The following is a 24942-nucleotide window of genomic DNA, read 5'->3' on the forward strand; positions in this document are numbered from 1 at the left end:
GATTTAGTCTCTTACTTTTGTCCTAACTCCTTAAGTTGAACGTATACTTCACTAATTTGTAGCCTCTTTTGTAATACAAGTAGTTATGACTATCAATTTGGCCACTATATACAAGTTGTGCTAGAGTGTCTTTATTGTGATTTAATTTTTATTAAATTACCATTATGATTTCTTCCTAAGTCATGTATTTTTGAATTTCCAAATGTATAGGTTTTTTCTTATTAATTTCTAACTTAGTGTGGCTGTAGATGTCTGTATGATTGTGATTCTTTGGAATTAACTAATTTGGGCTTTTTATTGTGGCCTAATACATTTTAGTAAATATTTCAGGTGTTCAGTATACTGTTCTGCGTGTGTTGTGTGTATGTGCATGTGCAGTCGCTCTGTTGTGTCTGACTCTTTGTGACCCCCATGAACTGTAGCCCTCCAGGCTCCTCTATCCATGGAACTTTCCAGTCAAGAATACTGCTGTGTTTGCCATTTCCTATTCCAGAGGATCTTCCCGACCCAGGGATGGAAACTGCATCTCTTGGGTCTCCTGCATTGGCAAGCGAATTCTTTACCACTAGTGCCACCTGGAAAGCCCTGTGTCCATTAAGTCAAGTTTGTTAATCATTTAAATTACACCTTTGCTGGTAATTTTGTCTGCTTGTGCTATCAATTACTGAGATATATTTATGGTAAAATCCTATGCTATTAAGATGAATTTATCTGCTTTTTCTTATTTTTACTTAATGTCAAAACTAATTTAGTAGATACATACAAGTATAGAACTGATACATTTTCCTAGTGAGTCAAGATTTTATCATTGTAGAGTGATTTCATATTTAGTAACTGCCTCTACATCTTTTGTCTAATAGTAATGTAGATACAACAGCTTTGTTTTGTTTATTCACTTTATAGATTTATTTGGTTTAATTCCCATTATCTTAGTTTGTGTTTTATTAGTATTTTTTCTGCTTTGTACAAATATTTACTTTATATTTCTTTTTCTCCTATCTTTCCCTTTCAGTGGTTATCCTGAATATTTTAATATGCTGATATAAAGTCTGAAGTTAATAGGATTATTCTCAAAAGCCAAATGACCTTTGAGTGCTCTAATTTTAATCATTTTCCTACTGAATTACATGCTATTATTGCTTAATGTTTTAGTTATATATTTACTTTTTATCCAGTCCCACAAAATAGGCATTATTTGTACTTACTTATTATTTGCTTTCACAGATCATGGCACTATTATTTTGCCCCCTGAAACATATATTTTAAAAGCTCTTTCAATGAGTATCTGTTGTTAGTAAATTCTCTCAATTTTGATTCATCTATAAATGTCTTAGAAGGTGAAGTTATATAGTTTAAGGTAGTTATTTTCTCTCAGCACTTTAAAAATATTCCAGTCTTCTGACTTCCATTATTGCTATTGAGTCAGCTATCAGCTGAATTGTCCTTTCTTTGTAGGTAAGCTGTGTTCTTCATGTAGCCGATTTTAAGATCTTTGTCTTTGACATATAGTTTTACTACATTGTGGGTGTGGATTATCCTTCATTGGGCTTTCACAATTGAGAATTCAGTTTTTTAAAATAAATTCTGGAAAATTCTCAGCTTAACATGTCTTTGAATATTGCCTGTTCTCCCTTTGTAGGGCAGTCCTTTTCTGCCCTTCCTTATCGCTCAGGGTGTCATCTTTTAAGATCCTGGCTGTGAAGTAAGGGCTTTCAATTTTCTTTTCCACCATTAGAACTCTTCAATTTATTTAGATTAAAAATAATCCTTTATTATATTCATATTTATTTTATATCTATTCTTTTCAAGATTTATGGTTTTATGTACTCTTCTACTGAGATGTAGTATGAATTCATAGACTTTGACAGAATCAGTTTGATGTTTTAAGTTAATTATTTTTAATGTGTTTATTCTTTCCTTTCTCCCTCCACTTCCACTTCCTTTGCTGAAATTATTGTAACTTGGCAAGTGTAGGCTTCTTCATTTCTTATGCCTCTGATATTCTTACTTTCTGCTAAGAATGGAATTTCCCAGATCCATGATTTTTCTTTTCCTGAGATATGAAATTGGCCTACTTTCAAAGAGTCCTGGTTCCTTTCAGTGAAGAATGGTATCAGAGATGAAAATAAGAGTGTTATGTGTAGACATGAGCATTGTTGATGGTTAAGTGTGCTATTGCTTTGAACCATTTTTAGGGACTGAACTGAAAAAAGGTATTTCTTTTACCAGGTCACACTGATCTTTCCAACTTAACACAACATGCTTCTGTACTGTTAAAAAAAAAAAAAAAAAAGTATATAATATATGGTTTTCTCAACCCTTAGCACTTACTAATTGCTCCATTGACTAGCAGGAACTTTAAAACCAAACTCAGAGTTAGTAGAGTAAAACAGTTCCCACTGTCTTTAAGGTCATCAGATTATCTTCTTAGAGTCTATTTTCAGTGAACTTAAGTAGTTTAAGAGAAGTAAAAAGAATACTGGATTTAGAGACAGGAAACTTGAATTCTAGTGTTAGCTTAATCACATAGCATTTTGCAGGTAACTTAAGGTCTCAAAAATTACCTCATCTATGCATAACAGATATGAAAACACTTAAGATACCATATAATTATGTCAATGATAAAACTAGGTAATATAGCATTCGCTTTATTCAATATTATGTTTACTTGGTTGTTGACTTTTTAGTTTCTTCTGAACCATCTAAAAGTAATTCCTAGATTTTAAGAGGGTCTACAGATTCAGTACCTACATATTTTAGATATGTAGGTCATTTATAAAGTGATTCAGAATGCTCTTAGTATTTCATTACTCTTTTTCATTATGCATTTGACTGTGATATAAGATGAACCTGCTTCATAAAACACTTTTCTTTAATAAATGATATTATAGTAAGGCCTCAGTGTGCTACATTTCAATGAAAACAAGAACTGGTGCTCTTATTTACAAATTTTCAAACTTTTAGAAATACTACTACAAACATATAGCTGTAAAATTTTCAGTGGCAGTTAGTTGATCAAATATAAATTGATAATAACATCCTTATTTGTGTTTTAGGTGGTCTTGGAGGCATTGGAATGGGACTTGGTCCAGGTGGACAACCTATTAGTGCCAGCCAGTTGAACATAGGTGGTGTAATGGGAAATTTAGGTCCAAGTGGTAAGTATTCTAACCTTATTATTTTGTTTTAAATGATACATTTGCTAGATTGTAAAGCTTATACTTACTAGTTTGTAATAATCTTGAAAGAACTCTAGTTTATAATTGAATATTTAAGATGTTACTTTAGTCTGAAAAAGGAATGAAACCTTGAGAGCAGAGAATATGAAAGAGATTGGGCAAAGGTCAGGAGGCTTCCTCTGAGGCCAGCCATGTTACAGTTAGCCTTTTAGCACTGTGGATTTTGAACTGTCAAAGGAGAATATTCATTGTCTGTGCCTTGTATATTATGGATATACTTTCTTTGTGGAATGGGTGAAATACTACCATATTGTAAGCAATTTAAATTTGAATAGTTGGGAAGGTAGCTTTTCAGATAGCTGTTTGGTTCTTCACCTAGAGTAATCTACAGTTTATCTTTGAAAATTAAGTTTTAAGCTTTTTGGTTTCAGAACCCTTTTATACTTTTAAAATTTGAGGACTCCTAAGTGCTTTTGTGTATGTGGTTATATTTGTCGGTATTTACTTATTAGAGATTAAAAATTAGAACTTAAAAATTTGCATATTAAAATAATAATAAACTTATTATGTGTTAACATAAATGTAGTTTTTAAGGAAACAAAAATTAGAAGAGTGATATTTCACCTTTTTTTGCATCTCTTTAATGTTTGGCTTAATGCAAGATAATCATGTTCTTATATTTGCTTCTGAATCAGTTCATTACAATACCATCTATTGTGTAGTTTCTGGAAAATTCCACATATACTTAGGGGAAAGTGAGAGTAAAACAGTCAATATCTTAGTATTATTTGAATAGTAAAATAGTCTTGATCTATTGAACCCTCAAAGATCCCCATACCATATTTTGAGAATTGCTATTTTAATTAATGAACTGATAAATGCTCTCTGGTTCCTGTTTTTGTTGAGGTGCATAGCTACAGTTTAAATTGTGAGGATAGTTAAAATAATCATTTTCATCTAAACGGGTGGAAATTTTCTCCCTTACTCTTAGGCCTTCTGCCCTCTTAAACACATACTATTTTTATTCTTTAATTTTTTACTGCTCCCTTAGCTGCCATGTTTAAAGGAGACCTGATTTCTCAATCTGGTGTAGTGATATTTGTGTGTGTGAGCTGAAAAAATAATGAACTCTTGCCCAATCCTAGATATCCTCTAACCGAATGTGAGCATGACCAGTGAATTTTGTTTTCTTGACTAATGAATATTCACAGAGGCCTTTTTAAAGACTCTTGATTAGACAACTGCTATGGCATAGCACTTTAAACCATCCTGCCCGTGCCCTGCTGCTTCTCTAGTGTTCCACTGTGACTAGACCAGTGTTATATCTATTGTGCTCTTGCATTATATCATTCTTTAGTCATTAAAATAAAGTTTATTGAAAGTAAATATTGTGTATTTCATTTGAGGTATGGGAATGGATGGTCCAGGTTTTGGAGGAATGAATAGAATTGGAGGAGGTATGTATAAGTATTTGTTTCTTTTTTTTTTTGTATGTACCCATCACCATGTTGAGTGAATTAGAAATATGTTGAGAATTCTAAGGAAAACAAAGCATGATTTACTATTGGCTCACATCCTAAAGGCTGTGAGCAGAAATTGAGCCTGGTACATACTTAAGGGCTATGGAAGGTGATGTGTTAAGAAGCAGTTGCACAAGGGTAGGGTAGGTGAAGGGTTTACTGATGAGACTTAACATTTACAAAATGCACCGTTCAGCTATACAACTGACAGTCACATCTCAAACTTAATCTTTATTTCATAGGAATTGGGTTTGGTGGTCTGGAAGCAATGAATAGCATGGGAGGATTTGGAGGAGTTGGTCGAATGGGAGGTAGGTAAATGTATATAGTGGGATATGTGTGGTACATTTCATTTTCCTTCTTATTAAAAATGTCCCCCCTTTACTTAGGAATGGATACCATAGAATTTTCAGAGGATGTATGGGCACTAGGGGATGAGGACAGATATAGCAGGACTGGGATATATGTGGCATAGAAAGTAGGTTGGGTGAATCACGGACTTTCTATATTGTGACTTTTGCTGTCTTTACAGTATAGTTTCAATAATTTCCTAAATAGATTACTGTTTATTGATAATACTTGAAAAAGGGTTAATTTGTTGCATAATCTTTTCAGAGCTATACCGTGGTGCGATGACTAGTAGCATGGAGAGAGATTTTGGACGTGGTGATATTGGAATAAATCGAGGCTTTGGAGATTCCTTTGGTAGACTTGGTAGGGCTGGCTGTTTACTTTTCCTTTTCTTTGCAGGTTATATTTTTAGAATTTGGCTCTCTTTTTTATGAAAAAGTAGACATTTAAATTGTTTCATGCAGTTTATTACTTGAAGAAAAATACTTTAGAGATTTTAACGTACTAGCTCTCTTTTTCAGTTACGTATCTGAACCCTATTTTTAGAAGACTTTGTATTTTTCAGTTTTTATACATCTTCTGAGAGCATAGTACTTTGGGAATTTTAAAGTATGATTATTAATTAGTTATTATCTTTCCATCCTTGTTTAGGCAGTGCAATGATTGGAGGGTTTGCAGGAAGAATAGGAGCTTCTAACATGGGTCCAATAGGATCTGGAATAAGTAGGTTTAAATTTTACTAGAATTTTATAGTAATATTTGAGTACTTGCAAAAAGCTTTGCAAGAGTAGTTATTGTAGTATAGTAATACTTTGTTCTTAAATGTTACTATGACTTGTAATTTAGAGAAACTTTGATAGTTATTGAGCTTTACTGTTTGAAATTTCTAAACTAACTTTGAGTTTTACTTCTTTGACATTTCTAAACACCAGCATATGTGTTTAATGTCACCCAATTCAAGAACATTTATTCCAACTAATGAATCTGGGGATTTTTCTAGTCATGTGTCAGGAACAACATTAGCTTTAGCATCAATTTTGTTTCCTTGCTTATATTAGAGACTAGCTTATTTCATCTGTGAACAGCTTGTGTCTTCTGGTAAACACGGGTGAATTGCCTCAGATCTAACCCTTCTTGAGACCTCCTGAGTTTGAGGGCAAAATTGAAAGAGATGCTTATTTCCTCGCCTCTTAAATCTTTCCATGATAGAATCAAGAGTACCATTGTTGCAACCCTAGAGAATTCTAAATTTCTTCCCTCTGTTTCCACTACTACATATTAGAACTTATATTAAGCCTTAACACAAGGCTTATAATTTTGACTCCTGCTGAACCATGTCTGTTGTGAGCTCTCCATACTTTATTGACTTCCTTTAATTGATTGAAATCTCACAAATAGGAAACACAGTCTACTTGAACTGTTCTAAGAGTGAGGTTAAAAAAAAAATCTTGTCGGTGGAAGATACTTACTCCATCGTACCTTGCTTCTCATTTTATTCTTTTCAACATCTTTTGTCAACCTTGGCCATTTCCCTGTTAAATATAATATCCCTATCTTCCTTTTTCACCTCAGTGTTTATACTTCTGTTCCCCTAATTTTATATTTGTTATTAACAGAAAACCAATTTGAGGGTGATGTTAGTTTTTAGAATGGGAATACTAGAATAGCTATGAGAAACAAGGATACATTTGAGAAAGAGTAGAATTGGAATAAAGAGGATTCAACTTGAATATAGCAATCAAGTGGGTATGAGATACAAGCTAGATTCTCAGTCTCTGGCTAAAGGGATGTGATTGTGTTTTTTGTTATCTCTACAAGTTCTGTATAACATAGAGACTAAAAGTTAGGTTCTTTGGTTATTGGAAATTGAATTGATATGAAAGGAGAAATTATATGTGAGACAAGATACTGAGATGAAAGGTAAGCTAGGGAAAGAATATTATGTAGGACAGTATGATGAGAGCAGCAGTTGATGTGTGAGTTGTAATTATTTGAATTTATCCCATATGTCTTTGTTCTAATAATTACTAAACTTGGTAATATTAGAAAATGAAAATGAGGGTAAAAACTACTATAACATTAATGAATAAAGTATTAACAATTGGTATAAAATTTATATTACTTATGTTTTATGATATGAATATAACTTTATAGAAGTGTATGTCTAATGTAGTTATACAGCGGCTAGAATAAACTGATTGAGTTAGCCATTAACATTCAACTAACCTAATATATACCAAATTAAAATTTGTTCCTTGGAAGATTGTTATATCATGTGTATGAAAATAATTTTATGTTTATATATTGTCTAATCACATAAATAAATTAATTTTTATCTCCCTTTCTTTCTCAAAAATGATTCTCTCCCTCCTCTTTCTCTCCTTCTTCTTCCTTCTCCTTTTCCTTCTGCTTTTAAAACAAAAACACCAAACTCCCAAATCCTCCCTTCCCTTCTTGAAAATCCAGGTGGTGGAATGGGTGGCATGAACAGTGTGACTGGAGGAATGGGGATGGGACTGGATCGGATGAGTTCCAGCTTTGATAGAATGGGACCAGGTATAGGAGCTATACTGGAGAGAAGCATCGATATGGATCGAGGATTTTTATCGGGTCCGATGGGAAGCGGAATGAGAGACAGAATAGGCTCCAAAGGCAACCAGATATTTGTCAGAAATGTAAGCAACTAAATGTAAAGGATACTTAAAATTAATTTTTTCCTTGTATATCTGTTACTAATACCTTTTTTCATTCTAGCTGCCTTTTGACTTGACTTGGCAGAAACTAAAAGAGAAATTCAGTCAGTGTGGTAAGTATGCCAAACTGTAGATACATTGATATTGACTATGGAGGAAAAATTGATTTTAAACTTTTAAATACTGCTTAAAGCACTACCTTTCCAGATGCTTATTCCTGGGTTAATTCCACTTCAAAGAAATGAATTATTTTGCTATCCTCTGACATAACAGCAGTGCATATTGGTACTAAATAACAAGATTTAGAGTAGAGTTTGTCATTGAGTAGAGTCTTTGTGGATAAAGAAGGTGCATATTGTATTACCTGATTTTTAAATGGTTAATATATCATCATTGGTTGCATTTAAAAGAATTTTTTTTTTCCTGTTGGAAATACTGACGAGTGGTATTTTTTTTGTTTATGATGTAGTGCAGTGCATTGTCAGTATGACCCAATGAAATCCTGACTTCTAAGTGATATGGAGTTAATAGATGAGACCCATTCTGCACACTCTTGTCACTTGTACAACTCAAGTAGCTTAGGTGGTAGGTAGCATAGAACCCACTGTCTTACTTGGTAGGAGTAAGAAGATCTGCCAGAATGAGTAAGCAGCAGCTAGCCATGAATCCCATAGACTACAGGGAAGTGAACATATCAAGGCCTTAGTGACATGTATCAAATGAGGGAGCAGTGGCAGCAAGTATAGATAACCCCTGCTATTGTCGTTTCAGTGAAAAAAAAAAAATCTCCAAATATCATATGATTAGGTAGAAGTGAAACAAGATAAAGAACAAATGGGACAAATAGTGACATTAATGGAAATGTGACCAATATTGAATTGACTCTTCTTTGTCATATGTAGGCAAATTTCCTTTTGAGATCAGACATTGTAGCACGTTTAGGGTCTTTGGTGGGCTTCTATAGTTGCTACTGGCATTGTTTTGACAGGAGGACATCATCGACTCAAAAACATGTTTTAAAAGGAAAAACCTAGTACCTAAATCTACACTTTAAAAATCTGTACAACATTTTAGCTAATAAAATAAAGTGGTTAACTTTGTTATTTTAGCTCTAGTCTTAACGTACCTTGTTGATCAGTCTGTTTTATGTCATGAAAGTAATGATATTTTTTTGTTTTCTCAATTGTAAAAGCGTCTGACTTTTAGATTTATATTAAGGTAATATAAGTAATTTCCTACTGTTTTCCTATTTTAAACTTGAACTTACATTAGTGGAAAGGAAAATAAGTTATGGTAATATAGAATTAAGTGTCCAGCTATTGACAACTATGGAAATTATTTATTTGGCTTGTATGAACTGAACAGTTTTCTGCCACATCACTTTATTTATTTACTTTTAAATCTTAAGAATTTTTCTTTCTTAGAATGAGAAGTTTGTTTTTAATCTGCTCCAAGCCTTTAGTGGCCCTTTTCGTAGTGTAAGTCAATGTTTTGCTTTTTTTTAACCCCCTGGGCCCAAGGTAAGTTAAGTATATTCTCTTGGTTACTTAGTAAGAGTCTAGTGGTACTCCATGCTCTCTGCTAAAATAGTAACTGTCAGCAAATGACCCATCAGCAAGCCCTCTGATCATTAAATGTCTATAGTATTTAATTTTCCTTAATGGGGCAGTTACAAAGGCTGAAGAAATGTAGTATGAGTTATATAACCGTCAGTACAGCATTTCCTCAGCAGATAAAATACAGGGAAAAAAATCTATTCTGATCTCCAAATATAACAAGATGAGAAGTTAAGTGAGAATAGTAAAGTAGATCTTCCTTTATTCTGCTCAGTGTAATTCCTCAGAATATGCATTTTTAAGAAGGCAGAGTATAATATAAGTGAACCAGTTAGAGTTGGATCCCACATTGGTTTAGGTTATGCTGCTGCTGCTGCTGCTAAGTCGCTTCAGTCGTGTCCGACTCTGTGCAACCCCATAGACGGCAGCCCACCAGGCTCCCCCGTCCCTGGGATTCTCCAGGCAAGAATACTGGAGTGGGTTGCCATTTCCTTCTCCAATGCATGAAGTGAAAAGTGAAAGTGAAGTCGCTCAGTCGTATCCGACTTCGCGACCCCATGGACTGCAGCCTACCAGGCTCCTCCGTCCATGGGATTTTCCAGGCAAGAGTACTGGAGTGGGGTGCCATTGCCTTCTCTGTAGGTTATGCTAACAAGGTCAAATAGGCATAGCCTATCAAACTTGGTGTAGCCTGTACCCTTTAACTGCACTCAGTGGTCTAGTATGATGTAGGATCATAGCGTTGCAGTGCAGGGAAAGCCCATCTTAACCATTCCTGCTCTAAACTGTAACAAATATAACATTGCTCTACAGGTTTCCATATCAATTAGAAGATCTGTTAACTACACAGAAAATGGAGACTTGTGGTAGATTTTATTTGCTAAAACATATGCTGCTTCCCTTGTGGCTCAGCTGGTAAAGAATCCGCCTACAATGCAGGAGACCTGGGTTCGATCCCTGGGTTAGGAAGATCCCCTGGAGAAGGGAAAGGCTACCCACCCCAGTTTTCTGGCCTGGAGAATTCCATGGATTGTCGGACATGACTGAGCAGCTTTCACATGCTGCATCAAGCATGACTTGGTGTACTCAAGATTAACATAACAGTAAAAATAATGCAGTAAGAGTAGAAACACAATATGAAGAACATTCACAGATAATCACTTTGTATTGTTTGTAAAGAAACACTAAAACTGTTTTTTGTCTCCTATTTCGTAATTATAGTTTTTTGTAGAATATCTTGATTTTGAATTTTTTCTCTTATGGTTATGTTACAGCTATACTTTGGAAGTAGATTTTATTAACTATTTAAATATACTTTAACTTGGCCTGTTTTTGGGTATGCTTTTCCATCATTTTCCAGAGTATACCTCACAAGGTTATATAAATAAAGTTAAATAAAGTAGAAAGGTTTCTTTTATTGCAAGGAAGTCACTTTTGTAGTGTATGTAACAGCAATATCTTTGATCATTGTAATACTGATTTCTCATTTCATACTCTTTTGTCCTATTTGTTGTTGTTCTGTAGCTCAATTGTGTCTGACTCTTTGCAGCCCCATGGACTGCAGCTTGCCAGGCTTCCCTGTCCTTCACCGTCTCCTGGAGCTTGCTCAAACTCGTGTCCATTGAGTCAGTGATGCCATCCAACCATCTCGTCCTCTGTCATCCCTTTCTCCTCCTGTCTCAGTCTTTCCCAGCATCAGGGTCTTATTTAAATGTGTCGGCTCTTCGCATCAGGTGGTCAGAGTATTGAAGCTTCAGCTTCAATATCAGCCCTTCCAGTGAATATGAAGGGTTGATTTTCTTTAGGATTGACTGATTTGATCTCCTTGCAGTCCAAGGGACTCTCAAGGGTCTTTTTCAGCATCATAGTTCTAATTCTAAAGCATCAGTTTGTCCTATACTGTTGCTGAAATAGCAGTACTATTTTATTTTTCTTGAAATTACCTAAGATCAGTAGATTTTTAAGTCATTTAGGAGTCCTCAGAGCATGGAAAAAGCCAGGGAAATCTGATATTAATCACTTAAAGCTAAATTTTTTCTCCTCATTTATTTTTAGAAAATACCTCTATTGGTGTTTTTATGGAATTAAGAAGAAACTTGGATAACAGAACTTTCTGTTTCTGTTAGGAGCTTTTTAGGGCAGTCTAACCGTGAAACAAGTATCTATAAGTCACTTTCTCTATAAGCCTGAGTGTCCAGAATATAAGAAAATTCATTTATCTTAGGTGATAGACTTTGTCAGCTAGAACAGCCTTGTGATCATTGTGAAGTCAGGAATTTGGGGGTCTGAATCATGATTCCTAAACAGAGGGAAAATTTAAGAGGAAATAATGGAGAAACTTGTCCTTGGAGATTAACAGATTTTTGCAAGAGATAATTACATATTTTCCTTTGAAGTTACGAAGATTTCTTGCTTGAATGAACCTCAGTATTGCTGTTAAATCTATGGTAGGATACTTACGTTAAGAAAAACTCTAAATTTTTAGGTAAATTTAGAATAATGAAGAACCTTTAACCTTAAAAGCTCTTGAGTGTTCTCCGCAGTCCTCTTCAAAATCACTGAAAAATGCTGCCATTTACTAAGGTGTGCTTCTTTAATTAAACTTGCTTGTTTTCATGTCCCAGCATTTGAGATACTAAGAGGACTCTGGAAATTGCTCTGCATTTATCTTTAAAGCTTTTTTAAAAATATAGTTTTTTATTTCATTTTATGATATAAAGTGTTTCATTTTATGATATTTATTAGAAAATATGATTTCTGTGTATGTTTTTTACTTTTTCTTCCAATTTCATTGAGATATAATTGACATACAGCACTGTATAAGTTTAAGGTGTACAAGCATAAATGGTTTGACTTACACATGTAAAATGATTATTACAAGAAGCTCAGTGAACACCCATCATCTCATAGAAACAAAGAAACAGAAAACAAATTTTCCTTGGGATTTAGGATTTTTTCTGAGGATTTTTTCTTAACAATTTTCATATATAGCATATAGTAGTGTTGATTATATTTATCATGTTGTACATTACATCTGTAGTACTTATTTATCTTATAACTGGAAGTTTATACCTTTTGACTGCCTTCTTCTAATTCCCCCTCTCCAGCCCTGTTCCTGCCTCTGACAACTACAAATCTGACCTCTTTTTTTTTTTTTTACTGAGTTTGTTTCTTTGCTTTTGAAGTATAATTAATCTACAACCCTATGTTAGTTCCTGTTACACAACCTAGTTACTCTATATTTCCCTACTTTTTAGATGATCATCTCGATAAAGTCTAGTTGTAATATATCACCATAAAAAGATGCTAGTTATTGACTATGTTTCCCACATAGTATGTTTCATACCCGTGATTCATTTATTTTGTGATTGGAAGTTTGTATTCTTAATCTTCCACTCAGACAGCCTTACCTGTTGTTCTCTGTACAGCTGTTTCTGTTTTATTTGTTTTTTAGATTCCATACATAGATGAAATTATACAATATTTATCTTTCTATGTCTGACTTATTTCACTTAGCATAATAACCTCTAGGTCCATCCATGTTGTTGCAAATAGCAAGATTACATTCTTTTTTTATGGTGTTTTTAGTTTGTTTCCATATCTTGGCTGTTGTAAATAATGCTGCCATGAACAAAGGGGTGCATATATCTTTCTTAATTAGAGTTTTTGTTTTCTTCAGATAAATACCCAAGAGTGGAATTGCTGGATCATATAGTATTACTATTTTTAATTTCTTGAAGAATCTCCCTAGTGTTTTCTGTAGTGGCAACAACAATTTACATTCCTACTAATTTAGGTGCACAGGGGTGGTTTGGTTTTTACCAGTTTTAGGTTGAAAACTGTTTGGATCAACTTTAACCATTGTAATATAATTTCTCTGGAAATTAGTCTGTTTTAGAACTTTTAGAAGGGCCTTCCCTGGTGGCCTAGTGGTAAAGAATCCCCTGCCAATGCAGGGGACAAGGGTTCAATCCCTGGGTCAGGAAGATCCCCTGGAGAAGGAAATGGCAACCCACTCAGGATAATTGCCTGGGAAAACCATGGACAGAGGAGCTGGGTGGGTTATAGTCAATGGGATCACAAAGAGTTAGATGTGACTTAGTGACTAAACAACAAATAACTTTTAGAACACAGTTAAGGAGAAGGCTTCCCTTCTGGCTCAGACAGTAAAGCGTCTGCCTGCAATATGGGAGACCCAGGTTCGATCCCTGGGTCAGGAAGATCCTCTGGAGAAGGAAATGGCAACCCACTCCAGTACGCTTGCCTGGAAAATCCCATGGACAGAGGACACTAGTATGCTACAGTCCATGGGGTTGCAAAGAGTCAGACATGACTGAGCGACTTCAATTTCCTTTCCAATTTCCTTTAAGGAGAAGGCAATGGCACCCCACTCCAGTACTCTTGCCTGGAAAATCCCATGGACAGAGGAGCCTGGTAGGCTGCAGCCCATGGGGTCGCTAAGAGTTGGACACAACTGATTGACTTCACTTTCACTTTTCACTTTCATGCATTGGAGAAGGAAATGGCAAACCACAGTGTTCTTGCCTGGAGAATCCCAGGGACGGGGGAGCCTGGTGGGCTGCTGTCTATGGGGTCGCACAGAGTCGGACACGACTGAAGTGACTTAGCAGCAGCAGCAGCAGATGAGTAACTATCGGTTTTAAAAAAAAATGCAGTAATGGGGCAAGGTGGTGATGGATGAATAAATAAAAGTAAAAAATAGTCCAGGATGTTGTAGAAATCATTCAGATGAAACTTCAAACAGGAAAAAAGTCTTAACTCATGGACTCAGATTAAAAATTCATCCCATCATGCGGAAAGGGCTTATGCAATTTTTTGATAAGCCCTTTTTTTTTACCTTCCTCCCTTTTCCTTTTTTTTCCCTCCCTTTATAGAACTAAATATGTCTGGCTCTTTGATTTTATTGCCAGACTAAAGTTAGCCCATAGTGATCTGGCAACTACATATTCAAAGGGAGGGAAACATTATGGTAAGTAGTTACACCCCTCATTATCTAAATCTGTGTGAACTGGGTTATCATACATCCCTGTTTGCCTGAGGATAGTCTCAGTGTTTACATCTGTTATTTGTGTGTACTTATTAATATCTCTCCCTTTTACTCTCAGGTTTCTGGTTTAGATGATGGGTTTTTATGGCCATACATTTTTATAAATGATATGCATTTATTTCAAATACCAGTCTGTATAGAGTCAGTAATGATATTAACTCTAAACAGAACCATTGTCTGGTTTTCTTCCTCCTTCTGAAAGTTCCTCTCTAAGGTCCTTCTTTATGTTCTTGTCATCATCAGTGTTTTGTACCTTTATTGATTTAAATCTATAGTATCTCTTCCATGTCTATTTCCATAAGTACTTGGTGCCACTCTTACATATAGAGTTCAAATTAAGATATTGAATAAATGACTTTGCATTATGGTTGAAAACATAATTAGCGGAGCCCTTTGTGGACCTGGTAAAATTCCTGGGTGGTTGTTACTGTTTTCAGGGATAAAACAGTGATATGGAAGATAAAAAGGAAAGAAAAAAGATTAGGGTATTGAGTATAAAACAAGAAATTTTCAAAAAATAATTTTGTTTGGATTTGTGTTTGTTGTTAGGCATGGTAACTAGGTATTGTTTTGTGCTAGCTTACCTTATTTTGCTATAAAATTCAAGTAAAGATTTACATTAAAATTTTTTATTTTAATAAAATACTAAATCCTAAGCAAATTTATTTTTATTTCAATTTTGTATATTATAACCTTTATTTATTACTGTATATGAATTGCATTATATACAGAGTATAAAATGATGAGAGTAATACTTATATGATGTGCTATTTTAAAATCATTAATGTTTTTAGCCAAGTTACTTGTCACTTCATAGGCTATGAGAAATTTCAAACCTGTATACTGAAATGGAAACTGTTTATACTGACAGGTAATTCTATAATTTTTATTTTACAGGTCATGTAATGTTTGCAGAAATAAAAATGGAGAATGGAAAGTCAAAAGGCTGTGGAACGGTCAGATTTGACTCCCCAGAATCAGCTGAAAAAGCCTGCAGAATAATGAATGGCATAAAAATCAGTGGCAGAGAAATTGATGTTCGCTTGGATCGTAATGCATAATTTGAAACCACGGTTGGAACATTCTTACATCTGTTTTGCTGAATCTCCTAGTAAACGTCATTTTTTAAAAGTAATACTGTCTGCTTACAAAAAGTTGTAAAAATGAACTTCTAAAACTCCCACCAGTTTTTTAACAGTATAGTGTTAAATATACTGTGTGATTTTTGTTAATCTCAAGTTTGGGTTTTTAAGACAGCAAGTCTGGTCATTCAGTTTAAATGAATGGTTATACTATTTTTAATGAAGTAAGCCATTTTCTTGTTATTTTCAGTTCTGCATAGTGGGATTTGTTTGTTAAAAGTGTCCCCAGCTTTTATCAACTTATTGTAAGGTAAAGCATAGATGGTTTTTTCCAAAACTTCTGTTTAATATATGTAATTGTCCTTGAAAAGAAAGGGCTCAGACAAATTAGGATATGATTTTGATTGGCTTTAAATTACTTTTGTTGGTGATAAAAAACTACTGTAAGTAAGTTTTAGATTCTGAAGTTCAGAATATTTTTTATTTGAGTTAAATGAAGAAATGGAGGTTTTCTTCTCTGCCCTTCCCCATCATTCACATTTTCCACATAACACTGTTAACGTTAATCACCACAGCCCCTTATTTTATTGTTTCCAATAATTCCAAGTTCATATAGAACTGATAATGTTGTAAGCCCCAAGTACAGTAACAGACAGACTACTCCCAACTTTCTGTCTAGTTTCCAGCCATTGAGGTGAACTGCTAAGAAAAGGAAAACAATTGAAATGTTGAGAAAGATGGTTATGTAAGTTAGTCCTCTACTGTTCACTTCTACAGGAGCAGATGGATTTATAAATGCAGTTTTAATAAACCATGGAACACCTAGGCATAGCATATCAAAGACATTGGATCCCACGATGTTAGACATAGCCATATCTCCTTTGCCTGCAAAAAAAAGCATGTTGTTAAATGTGCATACCAATACTGTATTTTATTAATAAGCTTCATAAGAAAAAACACTGGATACTTTTTCTGTTTGTTTTGGAAAATTGTATTAGAGCAAAAGTCTTACTGAATTTGTATTTTTAAATTTTAGGGGGTTAGTATTTAAAGTCTTAACATTTATTTATCTAATAATAATTATCCTTATTTATTAAACCATTTTTCAATAAGGTATATAGATTACTTGTTGCTTTTCATTCTAACATGGTTAATTACGATTTAATTCACATTTCAGGTGAATATTATTTAGGGGATTAGATTTAGTGAAATTAATTAAATAGTAAATGCTTCCTCTTGAGTTCTTTTTTCTTCAAAGTATGTTACTGAGGAAATACTTTAAAGGTATCTTTGCTCAATGTATTTCAGTCAGGCTTTTAAGAATGGGCACTGCAGCTTGAGGGACCCAGTTCTTACCTTTTCTTGCAACCAACACACTTGCGATCGTGTCTGGTATGCTTGTTCCTGCTGCTAATAAAGTAAGGCCCATTACTGTATCTGGAATTTCTAATGTTTCCCCTGTAACAAACATAGATATTATATATTACAAATCTTATAGATTCACTAACTGTTCTCTGCAGATATTTCTTTCCTGAAAAAGAAAATAGACATATTTAGATTTCAGAACCAATATGTACTTAGATTTTAGGTAGCAAAATATTTGAATAATATTGGTGAATTGGTAACCAAGGTAGCACAGATTTTTCATGACAGATGGTGATATTTAATACACAAAATTCTACCAAGGAATAATTTCCCTATGTGGTATGCTTATAGAAGTTTTGGATGTCCACTGTTATCAAGGCTGTTGCTTAAAATATGCCAATAAGATTGGTCATTTTCTCTTCTCCTTTTTAAAAACATTTCCTAAAAAGGTCAGATTTAAGCATATTATAGCTATTTTTAGGCTGTAAATGTGTTAACATGGTATGCATTTTTAAAGTTCTACTTTAGTGATATACCTTAGTTTAGGTGTTTCCTTTGGGAAATCATAAATCTGAGGAAAACAGAATAGGCTTCTACTTGAGTCTTTCTAACTTTGTGGTTCCGCTTTAATACCTCTGTTAAATCTGATGGCAGTTCATCGTTTTTCATAAATGTATCCATTTTGGGAAACAGAACTAGAATGTAACTGCTCTTTATATTGTAATTGAAAACTTGCTTTACAATTCTTTTTTTTTCTTCTTAAAATGTTAATTAAAAAAACTTCAGGTAGCATATTTATTGCATGCTTATATATTGCTAATGGAACTGTAATTGGTTGTTAATTTGTTACTGGTTTGCCAGAGTTCATATGTACATAAATAACACTAACATTTATCATCTTGGGGACTGTTCTGTGATCTAGTACTTGATTTTGTTCTTTTCTTGTTTTCCTAACATCAAATGTGACCTGGCTGAGAACATTTATGGAGAGCTTTAATATGCAGGCTTGGATTTTTCCATATTACTCATAAAAAAAGAAATATTCTTAGAATAGCATACTATTCTAAGTCATATATTAATTTGAGAAAAGTCAGAGGTCAGGAAACTTTTTTTTGAAAGGGTGAGATAGTAATTTTTTTAGGTTTTGTAGGCTATACAATCTCTGTTGCAGTTATTCAGCTCTGCCAGTGTAATGTGAAAGCGTTCATGGATAATATATAAATGGATGGGCTTGACTGTTCAGTAAAACTTAACTCGCAAAAACAGGAGACTCAGTGTTTGGGTACACAGGTGGTGGGTTGCTCACCTCTGATTAAGTCCATTCAGGTTAACCTTTTTGGGAGAAATTCCTGATTTTTTTTTTTGTACATTGTTTATATTCAGTTTTTCCTTCTGAACTACGAGTTCTTTGGGACTAGAGCTGATTATGGCCAGGTAGTAATAGTTAAATCTTAATCATGAAAGTAGTAGAAACTAAAATGAGACTTTATTTTTTACCCTTGTAATTCATTTTGTAGTACATTTATATTGCCATATTAAAAAACAAAATGTAATCCAGTTAAACAGTGAATACCCATTGTTTTCTCAAAACACTGGCACCTTGCCATATGTTAAAGTATGGGATGGCATTCAGTATAAAGACTATCTTGTGGACCCATGCAATGTGATTTAATTATTAGCAAAATAGAAATTCTGTGAATTTGACATCGTTTATAACATGTTCCTTTGACTTGTACCCCTGGGCTGTGTAATAGTGACCATATAGCTTGACATGTGGTATACACCTCACAAAACCTGAGTGAGCTTGTTGGTATATTAATATTTAATCTTTTTGTAAATAGCACTAATCTTTATTTTTAGTCTGCTGAAAAACAAATTTTCTCTTTAACTAGATTATACTTAGTGAATATATGCTGTTCTTATATACAACTGATTATTTTTAAATTGTGCTCTTAAGATATTATACATACCAGTTATTGTGACCATCCAAACCAGGATATATGTAAATGCAGATATCCACAGTGCTGACATAAAAAATGTTATCACAAAATACTTTCTCCAAAACTTTCTTCTACAATCTGGTGTGGTTAGAAAAAGTAGTATAATAATGGGAAGGGATAGTACCCAAAAAATTCTTTTTAAGTCGGCTTCAGGCATGTTGAAAACACTTGGCGGATCTGTTAAGGAAAAATTAAATGATTTTGAGTTTTCTCAAATGGCCAATTAAGTTAGAAATGTCCATTTAAGAAGCTATATTGAAATAAATTAGCTGTATCAGTTTTTAAGAGGCTATTTAAAACATTTGAATATCTCATTACTGATATTGCTGGCAAAAAGAAGCTAATTGAGACTTCAGGGCTGACTATAAAATGTGATATTCAGCATTTCTTGATTTGGGGTCTTAAATCCATCAGAGTGTTTAGGCTCATTCACTAAGTGTGTTAGAAACATAAATGTTTCTGAAGAGTCAGTTCAACATCTCTTGATTTTCTACAATGTGGATGGTTTTTAGTAACTTTTGCTTATGGGATTAACCTGGTGTCTTCCCTTAGCAACCCCAGTTGTCTCCACTTCCCAGTATTGATGATACCTCTAGCCTGCCCTATGTATCACAAAATGTATTCTTAGGGAGTAAAAGATAGCTATAGCATAATCTTTTTATTAAGTTGAATATTTCTGATTCTCAGGTGATTTTACGGGGCTTATTTCATCATTTTCTTTCATTAATTTACTAAACAAAATTCACCACAATTCTTAGAACCTTAAGAAAATTGGAAGTAGTATTGAATCTACAGTGTAACTTATAAAACTTGAGTATGTTTTTTAAATTCAATTTGTTCTATTAACTTGGTGGAAGAAGTCAATAATAATATATTAGATAAAAAGGAGACTTCACTTTAGATTGTTTAAAATTTGTATGGCACTTATAAAATATTGGGTTGGCCAAAAAGTTTGGTCGGTTTTTTCCATACCATCTTATGGAAAAAATTGAACAAACTTTTTGGCCAGTCCAATGTTTTGCCCATATATTAGGTCACATTAACACTAATACTAGTAAAATAACTCATAATTTTTTTTTTTTTTTTTGCCACATTGCAGCAAATGGGCCAGAAAGTAACAGATATAATTTTATTGTAATAAAAAAATGTTTGGACTGTTTTTTTTAGTTTCTTGTTATAAAATTTAACTTAGAAATGTATACTTCTTGTACCTGAAAGACTAGAAACTATAATCTTTGTAAGAAGGGGAAAATTCATGTTTTAATTTTTTCAGATAATAAATTACTAAGTTCCTTGTCTAATGTACTAAATAAAATGCAGAATCTGTTTCTTAAAACCACTTTATTAAAAAAAAAAATCCCTAAATTTTTATTTCTGGCTGTAGCTGAATTTGACTTCCTATATACTAAACATGTTAGTTGCTCAGTCATGTCTGACTCTTTGCAGTCTCATGGACTGTAGCCCTGACAGGCTCCTCTGTCCATGGGATTCTCCAGGCAAGAATACTGCAGTGGGTAGGTCATTCTTTTCCCCAGGGGATCTTGGAGGAGGGCATGGAAACCCACTGCAGTATTTTTGCCTGGAGAATCCCATGGGCAGAGGAGTCTGGTGGGCTACAGTCCATCAAGTCTCAAAGAGTCAGACATGACTGAAGCGACTTAGCATACATACTATAAACATTTATTTACATGTTTTGCTACTGCTTCACATGTTTAAAATTCAGCTGTCTCCTTCCTACTTTTTCTTCACACCAGCTCTTCCTAAATTCCTAGATTTGTAAGTGGTATTCTCATTTTACTTTGTCATGATCAAAAGCCTCAGAATTATCTCTGCTCCCATGTAGCCCTTCAGTTGCCTGGTCTTGGTGATGCTTCCTCTGCATTGTCTCACATCTATTTTCTTGTATTCCCACTGCCTTCACCTTGTCTAAGCATCTGTTAAACACATCAGTTGGTCTAGCAGCATGTCTTTTATCTCATATTTCAGTTCTGATAATTTCTCTGCAAACCTGCAAATGCTATTGATCTAGCATTTAAGACTGTCATATTCCTTCCTATCCACCTTTCTTCTGCTTCCATTCTGCACATTCAGTCCTCCAGTTATGTTAGTACTTGACAAGCCTTTTTCCCATGTTATTTCTTTATCAATCCATGGAATGCTTTTTACTCTTAGCTCTGCATCATTTACTTATGACATATGAAGTCTGATAAAACTTCAGTAGCTATTACCGTAAATCAATTTGTTAAAATCTTACTGTTCTACAAGGCTTAGTTTGTCTCTGTGATAATCTTTCCTATCTGACCATCCTCATCAAATTTTTTTTACCATCTGTCCCATTTAGGAACTATGTTTATACTTTATTTCTTTCTCTATACAGTATTTAAATGTTCATATTTTAGCTATTTTGTTTTTTTTTCTGAAATATTTGGAAACTTCTTTAAGGATAGGTCTGCCTCTTGATCATCTCTAAATTCCCATAGTATTTTTAAAGTAGTAAGTATATAGTACTTGCCGAATTGAAATGAAATTAAGTTTTGCTAGTAACAGACTTAACAGTGGTCATGATGGGGTTATTACCTTCACAAACCTGACTAAGACCATGTAAACTTAAAGAAAGTTGGGAGTAGCCAGAATCTTCATGAAATATTCCACTGTCAGTTCTTGATTGCCTACGGATGAATGGTTGATCCTCTTCTTCCCATCCCATCAGTAGCTGTTGTTCACTTCTCTCTTCTATTGCTTTGACAAGACAGGTACAGCAAGGACTGCATTTCTTTATAATATATTGGTTAATTTTAATGTCAAAACACAGCACCACAACATATAATCCGTATATCAAAAGCAGTAAAGTTCCTTCATACCTATAAATTAGAGAAATTTGTGTGGTTTTCAATTTAAAGTGAAAGTTATTTTAGAGTTAGTAGTTTTGGGGCAGTATCTGCTTAACTTTCTAATGAAACAATAGAACAGAAGTATTCTAGATACATTTTGATTTTATAGATGTGTCCAGATTTGGTTACAACATTATTAAAGACTTACTGATTGATGAAAGTTCGACACTGTCCTTTTTGTATTTTAAAAACAAGGATTATAAACTCATTCTTAATTTGTAGAATCCTTCAAAATAGCAAGCATAGAAAGTTCTTTGAAAATGTGTGTTAGTTACTTAGTCGTGTCCGAATATTTTTCCTTTAAATGTACCAGTCTCTCAAATCATGCAGGAAACAAAAGGTCCAGTTACTAACCATTGTTAGGATAACACCAGCTTTTATAACTGCCCATGTATTTACCTTAATTGAGATCTTCATTTCTCCATAAGCTTTCAAGTTACTGTCTAGTGTCCCTTCATTTCACCTTGCACACCTCCCTTGAATGTTATTTGCAAGGAACATCTAGTGGTAAGGAGCTCCCTCAATTTTTGTTTAGCTTGACATCTCTTAATTCCACCCTCACTATTGAAGGACCGTTTTGCCAGATATGGGACTCAGTTGACTTTTTTTTTCATTTAGCACTTTGAATGTATCTGCCCACTGCCTTCTGGCCTCTGAAAGTTAAATCTGTTTATAATCTTATTGAGGTCCCTTGTATGAGATGATTCACTTCTCTCTTGATGCTTTCAAGGTTCTCTTTGTTTTTGAAAGTTTGACTATAGTGTGTCTCAGTGTGGATATGAGTTCATCTTACCTGAAGTCTACTGAGCTTCTTGGATATTTGTATTCATGAAGTGAAGTGAAAGTGTAGGCCGCTCAGTCCTGTACAACTCTTTCCAATCCCACGGACAGTAGCCCACTAGGCCCCTCTGTCCATGGGATTCTCTGGGCAAGGATACTGGAGTGGGTTGCCATTGCCTTCTCCAGGGGATCTTCCCAACCCAGGGATCAAACCTGAGTCTCCAGCACTACAGGCAGATTCTTTACCCTCTGAGCCACCTGGGAAGCCCTATTTGAAAATAATAGTAATTACAGATTTTCAAAGTGAAAGTGAAACTAATGAATAGTGATGGGGCTTCTCCACTTAAGTTCATTGAAAAAACAATAATTACAAGAATATAGTATCCCTTCATTTCAGTTGTTCTGGTATAGGAATTCTGTGCTAAATCAGAATATGTTAGACTGGCTGAAGCTTTTCAATTTGCTATACTGAGATTTTTTGATGATTTTAATGTAAATGAGTTTGGCTTGCACCATTTTCCTATACTCTGGTTTGCTATTTAGAGAGGTTTGATTATCTGATATCATCACATTTGAACCTTGCATTTACCTTTTATTTTATAGCTAGTGAATCACTGCTACAGCTTGAAAGCACAGAGTTCTTGATATCCCTAATGAAAGGAGCATTAGCTTGGATACTCCCACAGTCATTGTCCCCTGGCAGACAACTGCTAAGTCCCAGAAGCACTTCTGTTGTAACCAACAGTCTTTCCTTGGGAGACAGACTAGATGTCAGAAAGATTCACTTTGAAAATTTACTCCCTGCTAGGTTTGAAGTTTCTTGATAGCAGGTATTAGAGCAGCATTGCCAAATGGCACCCCTCTAGTATTCCAGAGGGGTGCTATTGACCTCCACCATCAGGCAATGTACAGTCTGTGTGTCTATGTTTGACATTTATTCATCTGTTAAGACTCATCTCATAGTGATCAATACCTAACAAATACCTGGTATGTGTTAGCTGAAAAAGTGACTGTTTCCATTTTCTTAGAACGACAAGGCATGGGGAGATTATAAATAAAACAAATAGTTTTTAGTCTTGAAACCTAAAACATTTTTAATTTTTAGAGGAAGAGGGCTATAGTTCTCTTACTAAATGAACATCAGGGAAAAAGTTGGAGGAATTTAAAGGGACTTTGTTTCTTTGTTATCTCTAATTGTGTGATCATGGCCACTTCTAACTGAGGAAAGGTAAACAACCCAATAGAGGAAAAAGCCACCTCTTGGGGCTTTAACAAACATCTAAAATTTGGAAGCTTTCTGAGAAGGTAGTCAGTAGGGAAAAAGAAGGATGGTAACATCTGCTGGTTAGACAAAAAGGAAGACTGATTTGACTGAAAAATTGCAAAGGGAGAACAACCCCACCAGCAATTGTGATGACGAGGTTAGCTCAGAGATCTCCAGGAAAATGTATGAAAGGGGTAGATAATTAAGAATGAAAGAAATAACATTTCTGAAAAAAAGTTACTAAACTAGAATTTTATAAAAGTACTCTCTGTCATTGTTTTACATAAGAGTAATGATCTTTTCAAGCTTACCAGTAAACTTGGTTGTCAAATATTATGGCAAGAAGTGCTGCTACGCTGATAGCATATGCCGCACAGTCTCTGAATAGGGGCCAACATGATAGCCTTGAAACCTGTAAAAATAATTAATGTTTCCATTACACTGTTACTTCTTCAAGTACTTGCTTAGTGTAATACTAAAATTATTTGTATATTTGTAGTTAAACATTGTTATCTTTTACATATTGCTTTTAGAGAAAGGAATTTTAAGAAAAATTGTGTTTCTAAACCTAGTCTGATTTTCATAAATTTGACCAAGAGGTATTTGTGGGTTAACTTAAAATTGAATACATGTTGTTTTTCTACTGATTAATAAACTTAATTGAACACATTCCTAGTGCCTTGTTTGTTCCAGACTATCAACAGTTCTTTTGTTTTTCTTTGTCTTTTTTTTATAAATTTATTTTTTAATTGAAGGATAATTGCTTTACAGAATTTTGTTCTTTTCTGTCAAACTCTGTCAAATTCTGTTATTTTCTGTTATTTCTGTGGATGAACCTAGAGCCTATTATACAGAGTGAAGTAAACCAGAAAGAGATAAATATCATATACTAACATGTATATATAGAATCTAGAAAAATGGTACTGAAGAGCAGGGAAGCAGTGGAGAAACAGACATGGAAAGTAGACTTATGGACATGGGGAGAGGGTGGAGAGGGTGAGATGTATGGAGAAAGTAACATGGAAACATTACCACATGTAAAATAGATAGCCAACGGGAACTTGCTGTATGTCTCAGGAAACTCAAACGGGCTCTGTATCAACCTAGAGGTGTGGGATGGGAAGGGAGATGGGAGGGAGGTTCAAAAGGCAGGGGATATATGTATACCTGTGGCTGATTCATGTTGTGGTTTG

The 24942-nt window shown here is 34.3% G+C and overlaps 2 protein-coding genes across 3 annotated transcripts in view; one reads left to right on the plus strand and one right to left on the minus strand.

Moving 5' to 3' along the window:
* The window catches only part of MYEF2 (myelin expression factor 2), a 39993-nt gene extending 15575 nt beyond the window's left edge, over nt 1-24418 (plus strand). The window contains exons 10-17 of one of the 2 annotated variants that reach the window (XM_019968882.2): nt 3057-3158; nt 4586-4636; nt 4942-5010; nt 5315-5413; nt 5702-5773; nt 7517-7725; nt 7805-7856; nt 15265-24418. In XM_019968882.2, coding sequence (XP_019824441.2) covers nt 3057-3158; nt 4586-4636; nt 4942-5010; nt 5315-5413; nt 5702-5773; nt 7517-7725; nt 7805-7856; nt 15265-15428 — 818 coding nt within the window. In that variant the 3' untranslated portion in view covers nt 15429-24418. The remainder of the gene's footprint in view (nt 1-3056; nt 3159-4585; nt 4637-4941; nt 5011-5314; nt 5414-5701; nt 5774-7516; nt 7726-7804; nt 7857-15264) is intronic. The other variant, XM_070797601.1, reaches the window with a different exon arrangement.
* SLC24A5 (solute carrier family 24 member 5) overlaps nt 16012-24942 on the minus strand; it is a 28242-nt gene continuing 19311 nt past the window's right edge. Inside the window, exons 5-9 of the mRNA XM_070798058.1 lie at nt 24061-24172; nt 21392-21675; nt 18785-18991; nt 16806-16907; nt 16012-16334 (exon numbers count right to left, since the gene is read on the minus strand). Of these exons, the coding sequence (XP_070654159.1) occupies nt 16012-16334; nt 16806-16907; nt 18785-18991; nt 21392-21675; nt 24061-24172 (1028 nt within the window). The remainder of the gene's footprint in view (nt 16335-16805; nt 16908-18784; nt 18992-21391; nt 21676-24060; nt 24173-24942) is intronic.

This window comes from Bos indicus, chromosome 10, assembly GCF_029378745.1.
Source record: "Bos indicus isolate NIAB-ARS_2022 breed Sahiwal x Tharparkar chromosome 10, NIAB-ARS_B.indTharparkar_mat_pri_1.0, whole genome shotgun sequence".
NCBI lineage: Eukaryota > Metazoa > Chordata > Mammalia > Artiodactyla > Bovidae > Bos > Bos indicus.